The 14,785-nt window shown below is 46.8% G+C and overlaps 1 protein-coding gene across 5 annotated transcripts in view; it reads right to left on the bottom strand.

The window, feature by feature from the left end:
• Positions 1 to 7,256: 7,256 nt before the first annotated feature.
• The window catches only part of LOC126292101 (speckle-type POZ protein-like), a 43,126-nt gene continuing 35,597 nt past the window's right edge, over positions 7,257 to 14,785 (bottom strand). For all 5 annotated transcript variants that reach the window (XM_049985928.1, XM_049985925.1, XM_049985927.1 and 2 more), the window contains one exon: positions 7,257 to 8,854. In XM_049985928.1, the coding sequence (XP_049841885.1) occupies positions 7,827 to 8,657 (831 nt within the window). In that variant the 5' untranslated portion in view covers positions 8,658 to 8,854 and the 3' untranslated portion in view covers positions 7,257 to 7,826. The remainder of the gene's footprint in view (positions 8,855 to 14,785) is intronic.

The raw sequence follows: 14,785 nt of genomic DNA on the forward strand, positions 1-14,785 counted from the left end.
CACCAATGTTATTAAATCTGTATATTGAGCAAGCAGTAAAGGAAACAAAAGAAAAATTCGGAGTAGGTATTAAAGCCCATGGAGAAGAAATAAAAACTTTGCGGTTCGCCGACGACAACATAATTCTGTCAGAGATGGCAAAGGACCTGGAAGAGCATTTGAACGGAATGGACAGTGTCTTGAAAGGAGGATATAAGATGAACATCAACAAAAGCAAAACGAGGATAATGGAATGTAGTCAAATTAAGTCGGGTGATGCTGAGGGAATTAGATTATTAAGTGAGACACTTAAAGTAGTAAAGGAGTTTTGCTATTTGGGGAGCAAAATAACTGATGATGGTCTAAGTAGAGAGGATATAAAATGTAGACTGGCAATGGCAAGGAAAGCGTTTCTGAAGAAGAGAAATTTGTTAACATTGAGTATTGATTTAAGTGTCAGGAAGTCTTTTCTGTTGTTGTTGTTGTTGGGATGTTTAAGGGGGACTAAACAGCTAAGGTCATCAGTCCCCCATTCCAAAAAACCGGCGAAACAAAATTTACGGAACAGGTAAAACCCCAAGGGGGGAGGAGACGCCCCTCCCCCCAGTCACTGAAAGAACACCAATGTGGCAGCGAACACTAGAGACAAGAAGAGTACAGACGAACACTGGACAGAAAGAAACGGAAGAAAATAGGAGGGTCGGAGACTGGTTGACTGACCATGGGAACAAAAATTGGGAAAGAGTCAACCACCCGAATACACACATTAATATCTGCGACCAATGGGACACTCGAGGACAAGATACACAGAAAGGGAAAAGGACAGGTCCCCCCTAAATGGAACCATAAAAAGGACTACCACGGATAAAATTTAAAACGTCGTCAGCCATGGAGGCATCGTCGCATAAAACCAAAGGCAACGTGCCCGGGAGATTAAAAGTCTGCCGGAGGTTGCGCAGGCAGGGACACTCCAACAAAATATGGGCGACCGTCAACCGGGACCCACACTGACACGGGGGGATCCTCCTGACGCAAAAGATGTCCATGCGTCAGGTAGGTATGGCCGATGCGGAGCCGACACAGGATGACAGAGTCCCTGCGAGAAGCCCGCAGGGAGGACTGCCACACATCAGTCGTCTCCTTAACAGCCCGCAGTTTATTCGGAGAAGTCAGGCTACGCCACTCGTCACGCCACATCTGAAGCACCTTACGGCGCAACGCCAGCTGCAAATCACGAGCCGGGAGGCCGATCGCCAAAGTGGGGGCATCGACCGCCCCTTTGGCCAGCCTGTCGACACGTTCATTCCCCGGGATGCCAACGTGACCTGGCGTCCAAACAAAGACCACCGAATGACCAGAGTGGGTAATGGCAAAAACAGACTCCTGAATAAAGGATACCAGAGGAGAAGAGGTATAGCAGCGGTCGATAGCCTGGAGGCTGCTCAGGGAGTCACTGCAGATGGACGTACATGAGCAGGAACGCATATGCTCAAGAGCGCGCAATATGGCTACCAGCTCTGCAGTAAAAATACTGCAGCCAGCCGGCAAGGAGCGCTGTTCAACATGGGCAGCGTGAGCAAAAGCGTAGGCAGGACAACCATCCACCAGGGAACCATCAGTGTAGACAGGCTCACAGCCTGAAAATGAGGCGACGAGCGCAAGAAAACTTTTGCACTTTTGCTTCAGCTGAGTAATATGAGGAACCCACGTGAGCCGGGCATCAAAGACGAGTCCTAAGAAGCGGCTAGTGTCCACCACTTCAAGTAGGTGACCGTCGAGGTAAAGTTCCGGATGAGGGTGGACCGTCCGACGCCTGCAGAAGTGCATAACTCGAGTCTTGGCCGCAGAGAACTGAAATCCATGAGTCAGAGCCCATGATGCCGCCTTGCGAACGGCTGCTTGCACCTGCGTTCGGCGACTCCCGTAGTCGTTGAGCTAAATGAGATGCAGAAGTCGTCGGTATACAAAGAAGGAGACACCGACGACCCCACGGCTGCAGCCAGACCATTAATGGCCACTAGAAATAAAAAAACGCTCAACACCGAGCCCTGCGGGACCCCATTTTCCTGTATATAAGATGAACTAGAGGCGGCACCGACTTGCACCCGGAAAGAGCGGCGCAATAAAAAGTTTTGAAGAAAAGCTGGGAGCTGACCACGAAGAACCCACTCGCGCAACGTAGCAAGGATGTGATGCCTCCATGTTGTGTCATATGCCTTCCGCAGATCAAAAAATACAGCAACGAGATGCTGACGGCGGGAAAAGGCCGTACGGATAGCAGATTCCAGCCGCACCAAATTGTCCGCAGCAGACCGGCCCTGACGGAAGCCACCCTGGGATGGAGCGAGGAGACCGCGCGACTCAAGGACCCAACACAAACGCCGCCCCACCATCCGTTTGAGCAATTTGCACAAAACGTTGGTTAGTGTAATGGGACGATAGCCGTCCACCGCCAGAGGGTCCGCACCGGGCTTCAAGATGGGAACGATAACACCCTCTCGCCATTGCGACGGGAACACGCCCTCGCTCCAAATGCGGTTAAAGATGGTGAGGATGTATCTCTGGCAGTCCCTGGAGAGATGCTTCAGCATCTGCGCGTGGATGCAGTCCGGTCCTGGCGCTGTATCAGGGCAATTGGCGAGGGCAGCGAGGAATTCCCTCTCGCTGAAAGGAGCATTGTATTTTTCAGAACGACGTGTGTGGAATGATAACGGCGTCCACTCGGCACGCTCCTTTAGAGAGTGAAAGGCAGGAGGGTAAGTTGCAGTCACAGAGCTCGTAGCAAAGTGCGTGGCAAGGTGGTCAGCAATGGTGGCAGCGTCCGTGCAGACAGCGCCGTCCAGGGAGATTCCAGGGACACCCATAGGGGTCTGGTATCCATAAATCCGCCGGATGCGGGACCACACGAGCGACGGGGAGACACGGGAGCCCAAGGATGAAATGTACCTCTCCCAGCATTCCTGCTCACGCCGTGCAATAAGACGACGGGCCAAGGCACGGAGCTTCTTAAAGGCGATGAGGGTCTCCAGAGACGGGTGCCGCTTATGACGCTGGAGAGCCCGCCTACGGTCGCGAATAGCCTCAGCAATCTCCGGCGACCACCAGGGGACAGACTTCCTCCGAGGAAGTCCAGAAGAGCGAGGGATGGCAGTCTCGGCCGCAGAAATAATTGACGAGGTCAAGACACGGACCACCTCGTCAGTGTCACCCTGTGGGAGAGAAGCAATGGTGGCAGCGGAAGTAAAAGCCGGCCAGTCAGCCCTGTTGAGAGCCCAGCGGGGCAGGCGCCCAGAAGAATGACACTGGGGCAGTGACAAATAGATAGGAAAATGGTCACTACCACACAGATCAGGATGCACTCTCCAGTGAAGGGATGGGACAAGTCCGGGGCTGCAAAGAGAGAGATCGATGGCCGAGAACGAGCCATGGGCCACACTGAAATGCGTGGGAGCACCGGTGTTCAAGAGGCTAAGGTCGAGCTGAGCCAACACATGCTCCACAGCGCAACTGCGGTCATCGGAGACAGTCCCACCCCATAGAGGGTTGTGGGCATTGAAATCGCCCAGAAGCAGCAATGGCGGCGGGAGTTGAGCCAGCAGCGCAGCCAAGACATGTCGGGGGAGTTGCCCATACGGAGGAACGTAAACAGAGCAAACAGTAATAGCCGGCGAGAGCTCAATCCTGACAGCGACTGCCTCTAAAGTCGTCAGAAGGGGTACTGGTGAGCTACAGACAGAGTGGTGAACAAAGAGGCAAACTCCACCTGAAGCTCGTTGACAGTCAGCGCGGTTCTTATAGTATCCCCGATAACCGCGAAGGGCAGGGGTCCGCATTGCTGGAAACCAAGTTTCCTGAAGAGCAATGCACAGAACAGGGGAAACACTCAGAAGCATCCGGAGCTCAGGCAGGTGGCGGAAATAACCGCCGCAATTCCACTGGAGAATGGAAGCAGGAAGGGACTGGGAGGGCATGAAGGCGACTAAGAGGCAGACGGCGCTGCAGAGTCAACAGCCGCCACCGAGCGAGAGTCAGCTGTGTCCATAGGATAGGTCCCCGAGGGTTCCGTGAGGGCGAGATCTGCGGCAGAGGCGAGGATCTCCACCGCATCCCCAGAGCCAGAGCTATTGACAGCAGACGGTACTGAAACTGCCGTAGCGTCCTTCTTCTTGGACACGTTCCGGTCCTTCTTCTCGCGTCTGTCCTTTGGCTTAGAGGGCTGGGAGAGTTTCTCTGAAGGAGCGTCGGAGGCTGACGACGACGCAGAAGCCCTACGACCAGCAGGTGGATGAACCTTCAGCCACTGGCTGACATCTGGCGGGGTAGCAGAAGAAACGGAAGAAGGGAGGGCCCCGAGGGACCCCTTCCGCGAGAGAGGAGCCGGCAGAGAAGGGGGAGGGGGAGGGGGAGGGGGAGGGATCGAGCCCCCTGGTTTTGGAGCAGATGTCACTCCTGAAGCATGTGCGGGGGGAGTGACAGAAGGGGGTTTGCCCCCAACTGCTAAGGGGGCAACAGAGGAAGGCTTGTCCCCAGACACGAGGGAGGCAGACATAGATGGACGGCCCTGAGGGCCAACTGAAGGCGGCACAGAGTAGGCGACAACTGCTGCCCGCGAGGGCGACGATAACGTAGCTGCAGCATAAGAAGTTTGAAGAGGGACAGGATGCAACCTTTCAAATTTCAGTTTTGCCTCGCGATAAGTAAGCCGGTCCAGGGTCTTAAATTCCGTAATCTTCCGCTCCTTATGAAGAACAGGGCAGTCCGGCGAGCATGGAGAGTGATGTTCCCCACAGTTGACACAGACAGGCGGAGGCGCACATGGGGAATCGGGATGAGAGGGGCGTCCGCAATCTCGACATGTGGCGCTGGATGGGCAACGGGAGGACATATGCCCAAAACTTCCAGCACTGGAACCACCGCATCGGGGGAGGGACGTATGGCTTGACGTCACAACGGTAAACCATTACCTTGACCTTCTCAGGCAATACAGCACCCTCGAAGGCCAAGATAAAGGCACCGGTGGCCACCCTGTTGGTCTTGGGTCCTCTGTGCACACGACGGACAAAATGCACACCACGTCGTTCCAAGGCAGCTCTCAGCTCGTCATCGGACTGTAACAAGAGGTCGCGATGGTAAATAATCCCCTGGACCATATTTAAGCTACTGTGGGGAGTGACGGTAACAGGGACGTCTCCCAGCTTATCACACAAGAGCAACGCCCGTGATTGGGCTGGGGAGGACGTCTTGAGGAGGATGGACCCATTCCTCATTTTAGACAAACCCGCCACTTCCCCAAACTTATCCTCCAGGTGTTCCACAAAAAACATAGGCTTTGTCGAAAGAAAGGAGTCACCATCAGTCCTGCTGCAGACAAGGTATTGTGGTACATAAGGCTCCAGCTTGGCACTAGATCTGCATCCCTCCCATGGCGCAGCCAACGAGGGGAACGACTGAGGATCATATTGTGCAGCATCGAATTCAATTTTGCCTCGCTTAGAGATGCTGGTGGCAGTGCGACCACCAGCTTGGTGAGATTTATTGCGCTTCATTGCGCCACATCCGCCCAGATGCCACCTACTCCGAATGAGGGCTCTCCCCAAGGGCGCCACCCAGCCAAAGCAACGGGTACCTGGCCGATATCCCATTGCCCGGAGTCCCCGTGCCCCAGACAAGATGGGCACATACTCCTTGGCATGCATGGGGAGGAAACAGCTCTGGCATCTGTAGTGCGATCCCTGCGTGGTCAGGGGGCTACCACCAAGAGGGTACATGACGACCCCACCACAACGGACTGGCTACCGTGCTGGATTTTAGGTGTTGAAAGGGTCCACAGTTGCCGTGGGCGCTAAGAAGGGGATTGCGCACAAGACGAGGAGGCAACCCAGAAGACATGGGGTGTAAATCCCTCCACACGACAATAGATAGCATTGCAAGATGGAGGTGCACGATGGACCAATAGAAAAACACCACGTAAGGCGTCCTTCCCCAAATGGCACGCACTAACAACGGAAATTTTGAAAATGGCAGGTCAACCCAAGTGGGGACCATCACATAAGGCCGAAACTTTGAAGACTCCTTTTAGTCGCCTCTTACGACAGGCAGGAATACCACGGGCCTATTCGTACCCCCGAACCCGCAGGGGGGGGAAGTCTTTTCTGAAAGTATTTGTATGGAGTGTAGCCATGTATGGAAGTGAAACATGGATGATAAATAGTTTGTCCAAGAAGAGAATAGAAGCTTTTGAAATGTGGTGCTACAGAAGAATGCTGAAGATTAGATGGGTAGATCACATAACTAATGAGGGTAAAAACCGTAGGTGGAGACCAAGAGATGACTACACTAAGCAGATTCAGATGGATGTAGGTTGCAGTATGTACTGGGAGATGAAAAAGCTTGCACAGGATAGAGTAGCATGGAGAGCTGCATCAAACCAGTCTCAGGGCTGAAGACCATAACAACAACGAAAGTTTATCTTGCAGGGAAATATATATACAGTGTGAGTGACTATTAAAATGTCAGATTAAATATTAGCTGTCGTATTTTAACAGGAAGTATTTACTAACCTCATATGTACTCATAAAATGTAATCCTGTTTTCTTTGTTAAACGTTTAATGTTTGTAAAAAATTGTTTGACGCACTTTATACTCTCAGCTGAAAATTATCAGCTCAAGTCCATGGGCAGCGAATAAATAAATAATCTAACATTTAATTTTATTCAAATAAAGGTTTTTGTTAAAGGAATTATTATGGAGTTTTCCCACTGAAAATGGAGAACATACTCTCAGCCAAGGTAGGTTCTGCTCTCTCATGTGTAAAATGCAAGGTCGTTACTAAAATGGGTGATAAAAATGTACGAACAACAAATATTGCACACCAATGATCATCTTGCCTGGAGGATGAATGGGCAGCATCTGACTTCACGGTCTCAGGGACTGGAAGCAGCTATGGGGTTGCCTTGTGATATACACTATGTGTGGGTTTTCCGTCACCACCAGCGAGAAGAGGAAAGGTTTCCTAGCTCAGCGGCCAATGTTCTTGCAGCAATAAATCATTTCATTTCCATAGTGAGTGGTTGTCTATGAGCTTAGACATTATTTTCAGCCAGTGCAGGACTTGCTAACAATGTACTGAAGACAGAAAATACATGAAGAGGGGAAAGCTAATAGTGAATGCTTGAACAGTTTTAACACAAAGGTTCAGGTAGCATTTTCTTGAGGTACGGTATTTAATAGTTTCATTTTAGTATTCCTAATAACAATATAAAATTAAAATGTTTAAACTAAGTACTTCATTTTTATTAATGTACATTTGGGCACAGCTTAGAAAGTTTACAAAATTCTAAATTGTAAATATGTTATTTGAAGATTACCTATTATCATTTGTAACACAAGATGAATTTTTTAAGAAATGTACAATGCATTTGATTATCTGTGACAAAATTTTTTTGCAGCCTCCTAACTTGAAGGTGACAGAAGTTCTAATGTGAAGTTCAGTTGTGTGGTCAAAAATAACATCTTTTAACTAGCATTAAGTAACCTAATGTCAATGCAATAATCTAAAAAAAGTTTTTTTTAAGAAAACAAGAAATAATTAATTCTACTTGCAGCACATAAAACTGAAAAAGAAACCAGGACAAAACAATCTGCAGATCAGCCTGCAATGAGGTTTCAAGTCGCTTGACGATGCAAAATGTAAGAATATGTTGTGTTTCATGTTCTCAAGTACCTTTTGAAACATTACAATATACCCATTATTTAGTCATAACAAGCAGTTAGGAATTGTTAAATGGATTGAACAATTAGGAACAGTATTGAAAGCATTTTAAGGAGAACAGTTACTTCTCACTGACTCATCCCATAAGCTCACTGATACGTACTACGACTTCAGGATGTGTGGCTACAGTCTCTGCCCATCCAGGTGTGCGCATCACCTCGCACAGATTGTGTCTGATGAAAATGATAGCACGGTCCCACAGAAGGTCGCAGGAGAAAACTGAGGCATTGGTTGCAGTTGCTGCGGCATTGTCCACATTCAGACAGCTGGCGATGTGGGTCTCACACTGACGCTTCAGCTGGTGCAGCTGGTACTTATCAGCGGCTATCAAGAGCTCCAACGGCATGTCCTTGAGAGCCGGAGCTACTCCTGTGTACATGTACAACATAATCTGCTTCAATATTTCCGGCTTCACGTCCTTTACCTCCACACGACCCTCCTTTGCTTCCTTTGTGTGGGGCTGCAGCATGGCAGCAAAGTAAGGACTCCGAACGGCCAGTAGTGCCCTATGTGCCTTTAGAACTGTATTTCCTGCATATAGCTCAAAGTCTGCGAGGACTTCATCACGCGTCATCTCGTCCACAGCCTTCACTATACCGCCGTGTGGTGGTTCTGTGTCTGGCACAGGCAGTTCATCCTGGATAACGCACTGTAAGCAGATTTCGCACTGGAGTACTATCTCATTTTCATTGTAATTCTGTTCGACATTGCCTGCTTTCCTAATGACCTGCATTTCTGTTTTTTCGCCTTCCTTCAGGTGATACCATTTGCACTGAAATACTTCACATATCACACCAGTCGGAAGAATTTCGTCAGCCTTCAACTTTGCTCTCAATATCTTGTTGGTTTCACTCTTTTTTAGTAAAAACCACAAAAGCACTTCATTTGCTCTCTTCGTAAGAACCATGCACCATTTACTGCCATTCTGATGGGTTAACGGAGCAGATTCGATACATGTTGTTCCTTCACACAACGTCTTCAAACCCGTCACAGTCCAAGTATGGACAGATGAGAAGTCCTCCAATCTTGTACTACTTGAGTACTTTAGAACAGTTGGTGTTTGTGCTGCTACTTCTGCAACTGCACTTTTCACTGTACCTGATGCTGGAAAAAAATCATCATCATCATCATCATCATCATCATCATCATCATCATCATCAAACGAAGTTGGATAATATAACATTTTCACTGTCATAAATAAATAAATAAATAAATATAAAAAATGAACTAGTATATGTTCCAATTATGGCGTACATATTGAGTTACTGGCCTAATGCTATAAAAAATACACTGATCGAAAAAAATATTTGTTACACACTTTAAAAAGCACAATGACAGATTTTGAGCACTGTACTTGTGGTAATGTGACCCTCCGCTGCTGAGGTAAGTCGTGGCAGTCCAGCTGTACGAACTCAACACAGTAACATTTCCCCTTGCCCAATTTGTTTGTGTGTCAATGTGGATTCTACAACATTTCTACAATGAATGGTGTATGACATGCAGACGAGTAACACTTTGGAGCAACAGTGGTATCGAAAAGATCCCGAATGACAGGAACTGGAGACAAGTGTGATGCTTTGTCAATGGCAATTTGTTTCACACCTATATGAATTGCTGCGTCCATCTCAACCAGGTTTGAAGAAACAGTGCGAAGACAACTCCAGGCAACTTATATCTGCAGCTGGGTATATCACAAAGGGGCACAGCTGACATGGGCAAATAGAGCTGTCTGTGTTCCATAAACCAAACAACACAGAAACTGCACAGTAGCTGATGGAATGTGTGTAATATGATCCTACAAGTCGCAATTTCTCTTCTTCTCAAATGAGACAAGGTCTGCTGTGCTGAGGCGTGTAACTATTATTGTTAGGAGTATGTTGTTTAGGCCATATGTGGTTCTGTGACATTTTGGGATGGTTTTTCCTACTACGATTTGGCTCACTCATTTGCAAAAATGGACTAGGGTCTTTATTTCAGCAGTCTCTGTGATCACGTAACACCCTTTCTTCTGTATCATCATGTTGAGAAAGCTTTTTTCCCAAGATGACACCAGCCACCTGCTTTCTTGGTGGAACCACAACCCCAATGAGTTGTCAAGCAGTTCAAGTTTAGGCTTTTTCAATGTTTTGCAATTCTGATGAGCATTTTCATCATCTACCATCATAGTCCCCCCCATGAACCATGGACCTTGCCATTGGTGGGGAGCCTTGCGTGCCTCAGCGATACAGATGGCCGTACCGTAGGTGCAACCACAACGGAGGGGTATCTGTTGAGAGGCCAGACAAACGTGTGGTTCCTGAAGAGGGGCAGCAGCCTTTTCAGTAGTTGCAGGGGCAACTGTCTGGATGATTGACTGATCTGGCCTTGCAACATTAACCAAAACGGTCTTGCTGTGCTGGTACTGCTAACGGCTGAAAGCAAGGGGAAACTACAGCCGTAATTTTTCCCGAGGACATGCAGCTTTACTGTATGATTAGATGATGATGGCATCCTCTTGGGTAAAATATTCCGGAGGTAAAATAGTCCCCCATTCGGATCTCCGGGCGGGGACTACACAGGAGGATGTCGTTATCAGGAGAAAGAAAACTGGCGTTCTACAGATCGGAGCGTGGAATGTCAGATCCCTTAATCAGGCAGGTAGGTTAGAAAATTTAAAAAGGGAAATGGATAGGTTAAAGTTAGATATAGTGGAAGTTAGTGAAGTTCGGTGGCAGGAGGAACAAGACTTCTGGTCAGGTGACTACAGGGCTATAAACACAAAATCAAATAGGGGTAATGCAGGAGTAGGTTTAATAATGAATAGGAAAATAGGAATGCGGGTAAGCTACTACAAACAGCATAGTGAACGCATTATTGTGGCCAAGATAGATACGAAGCCCACACCTACTACAGTAGTACAAGTTTATATGCCAACTAGCTCTGCAGATGATGAAGAAATTGAAGAAATGTACGATGAAATAAAAGAAATTGTTCAGATAGTGAAGGGAGACGAAAATTTAATAGTAATGGGTGACTGGAATTCGAGTGTAGGAAAAGGGAGAGAAGGAAACATAGTAGGTGAATATGGATTGGGGCTAAGAAATGAAAGAGGAAGCCGCCTAGTAGAATTTTGCACAGAGCACAACTTAATCATAGCTAACACTTGGTTTAAGAATCATGAAAGAAGGTTGTATACGTGGAAGAACCCTGGAGATACTAAAAGGTATCAAATAGATTATATAATGGTAAGACAGAGATTTAGGAATCAGGTTTTAAATTGTAGGACATTTCCAGGGGCAGATGTGGACTCTGACCACAATCTATTGGTTATGACCTGTAGGTTAAAACTGAAGAAACTGCAAAAAGGTGGGAATTTAAGGACATGGGATCTGGATAAGCTGAAAGAACCAGAGGTTGTACAGAGTTTCAAGGAGAGCATAAGGGAACAATTGACAGCAATGGGGGAAAGAAATACAGTAGAAGAAGAATGGGTAGCTCTGAGGGATGAAGTAGTGAAGGCAGCAGAGGATAAAGTAGGTAAAAAGACGAGGGCTGCTAGAAATCCTTGGGTAACAGAAGAAATATTGAATTTAATTGATGAAAGGAGAAAATATAAAAATGCAGTAAATGAAGCAGGCAAAAAGGAATACAGACGTCTCAAAAATGAGATCGACAGGAAGTGCAAAATGGCTAAACAGGGATGGCTATAGGACAAATGTAAGGATGTAGAAGCTTATCTCACTAGGGGTAAGATAGATACTGCCTACAGGAAAATTAAAGAGACCTTTGGAGAAAGGAGAACCACTTGTATGAATATCAAGAGCTCAGATGGCAAACCAGTTCTAAGCAAAGAAGGGAAGGCAGAAAGGTGGAAGGAGTATATAGAAGGTTTATACAAGGGTGATGTACTTGAGGACAATATTATGGAAATGGTAGAGGATGTAGATGAAGACGAAATGGGAGGTACGATACTGCGTGAAGAGTTTGACAGAGCACTGAAAGACCTGAGTCGAAACAAGGCGCCCGGAGTAGCAAGATGTATGAGACAGGTGAAATACCCTCAGACTTCAAGAAGAATATAATAATTCCAATCCCAAAGAAAGCAGGTGCTGACAGATGTGAAAATTACCGAACTATCGGTTTAATAAGTCACAGCTGCAAAATACTAACGCGAATTCTTTACAGACGAATGGAAAAGCTGGTAGATGCGGACCTCGGGGAGGATCAGTTTGGATTCCGTCGAAATGTTGGAACACGTGAGGCAATACTGACCTTACGACTTATCTTAGAAGAAAGATTAAGAAAAGGCAAACCTACTTTTCTAGCATTTGTAGACTTAGAGAAAGCTTTTGACAATGTTGACTGGAGTGCTCTCTTTCAAATTCTAAAGGTGGCAGGGGTAAAATACAGGGAGCGAAAGGCTATTTACAATTTGTACAGAAACCAGATGGCAGTCATAAAAGTCGAGGGGCATGAAAGGGAAGCAGTGGTTGGGAAAGGAGTGAGACAGGGTTGTAGCCTCTCCCCGATGTTATTCAATCTGTATATTGAGCAAGCAGTAAAGGAAGCAAAAGAAAAATTTGGAGTAGGTATTAAAATTCATGGAGAGGAAGTAAAAACTTTGAGGTTCGCCGATGACATTGTAATTCTGTCAAAGACGGCAAAGGACTTGGAAGAGCAGTTGAACGGAATGGACAGTGTCTTGAAAGGAGGATATAAGATGAACATCAACAAGAGCAAAACGAGGATAATGGAATGTAGTCAAATTAAATCGGGTGATGCTGAGGAAATTAGATAAGGAAATGAGACACTTCAAGTAGTAAAGGAGATTTGCTATTTAGGAAGTAAAATAACGGATGAAGGTCGAAGTAGAGAGGATATAAAATGTAGACTGGCAATGACAAGGAAAGCGTTTCTGAAGAAGAGAAATTTGTTAACATCGAATATAGATTTATGTATCAGGAAGTCGTTTCTGAAAGTATTTGTTTGGAGTGTAGCCATGTATGGAAGCGAAACATGGACGATAACTAGTTTGGACAAGAAGAGAATAGAAGCTTTCGAAATGTGGTGCTACAGAAGAATACTGAAGATAAGATGGATAGATCACGTAACTAATGAGGAGGTATTGAATAGGATTGGGGAGGAGAGAAGTTTGTGGCACAACTTGACTAGAAGAAGGGATAGGTTGGTAGGACATGTTTTGAGGCATCAAGGGATCACAAATTTAGCGTTGGAGGGCAGCGTGGAGGGTAAAAATCGTAGAGGGAGACCGAGAGGTGAGTACACTAAGCAGATTCAGAAGGATGTAGGTTGCAGTAGGTACTGGGAGATGAAGCAGCTTGCACAGGATAGAATCGCATGGAGAGCTGCATCAAACCAGTCTCAGGACTGAAGACAACAACAACAACAACAACAACAACAACAACAACCACCACCACCACCACCATAGTACACGATTCAATGTCTTTCTGATTTTTTCTCAAATCTTTTATCGCCATAGTGCCTATATTGAGTTCCTTAGCAATTTTTTGCCCCGATTGCCCCGGGTCCAGTCTTCTTAGCACTCCTAATTTTTAATTTAGTGAAGGAGTAATGTGATTACATTTCACTCCTGACATGACAAAAAACCACAGCCAGCTGTACAGTACACAAATTGCAAAACAAATACATACAACCCCGTAACAAACAATGGAAAAAAAAATGTTGTGCTACCACTGAGCAGCAAGCACCAAAACTTCACAGTGCAGAACTATACAAAAAAACACAGACAATGACAGAAATGATAATGGAGACGACATAGCACCAAACCAAACTGTAAACAACAATGGCACAATGGCTAGTCACCAACACGAGTCAGGGCAAGTTTGGCTCTAGCACAATCAGATCAACTGGAGCGGTGGACCAGCCAAGAACATCTGATTGGGGTTTTCCTATAGACATAAACTATCCTGAGAAAACCTACTAACAAAGCTTCAAGAACCAGCTTTACATGGTGATTCTACGAATGTACTCGATCCCCTATGTACTGCTTGCACAGGGATCGTCAGGCCAAGATTACAATAATTATATGGCACACAATGAGGCATCAAAACAATCATTCTTCCTGTGCTCCATACGTGAATGGAATGGAAACAAACCTTATTAACGTATTTTCTGCCACGCACTTCAGTGATTTGCAGAGTGTAGATGTAGATGTTGAATGGGGGAGGGGGGGGGATATGAGAGGATTACTCCAACAACACCTCAGGCAGTCAATGAGGCCAAAAAGCCCTACCTCACAGGGATGAATAGAATCCATCTTCACAGGTAAAGTGTAACACCAGGTCAGCCCCTTTGGCATAGTCTGCTAGCACCGAACGAATCATGTCAGCAAGATTAAGATGCCACCTCGAAGCACCAAATCAGGGCTGTCAATGAGCACATGGACCACCGTCAGGCCGGCTCTGCATCAATAGTGAGGAGGAACCTCACGTCAGCGAATGTGGCCATGTATCAGCCAAGGGTAGCTACTGTGGAGTTCTCTGCACTGTGCATGTGTGTATCCAAAGCCTGTTCATCCATCAAATCTGGAGCAATCTCGACAAGTACCACTTCTGAACCCACATACATCTCAAGGACAGCCAGAGCAGGTTGCGAAAAATTGTGGTGTCAACAGAGAACCAAAGCAGATTTCTAGACAAATCTGAGTTCAGAGCACAAGCCAGGGGGGCAAATACAATGTCTCCCTGACCAGAGGTGACAATTGAGGAAGATGCAGTTCTGAACAGACACTGGAGGCATGATGGAATTTTATATCCAGTTCTGGGTGGCTGTTGTGGGAGGTGCACGACATGGTAGTTGGGATGTTCAGGGAAGCTACAAACACATAATTCAGAAGCTGTTGTTGGCACCTGATAGATAATGGAGGAACTCCAGCCTCAGCTAGTAGGCTGTTCACAGGGCTGGTTTAGAAGGCTCCTGCTGCATGTTGGACACATTTTGTAGTGCTGCTAAAGGGTAGTGCACCCCAGCTAGGGTTACTGAGGCAGCAAAGCGTATTGAGGTGTCGCCAGCGTT

Source organism: Schistocerca gregaria, chromosome 9, assembly GCF_023897955.1.
Source record: "Schistocerca gregaria isolate iqSchGreg1 chromosome 9, iqSchGreg1.2, whole genome shotgun sequence".
Taxonomy (NCBI): domain Eukaryota; kingdom Metazoa; phylum Arthropoda; class Insecta; order Orthoptera; family Acrididae; genus Schistocerca; species Schistocerca gregaria.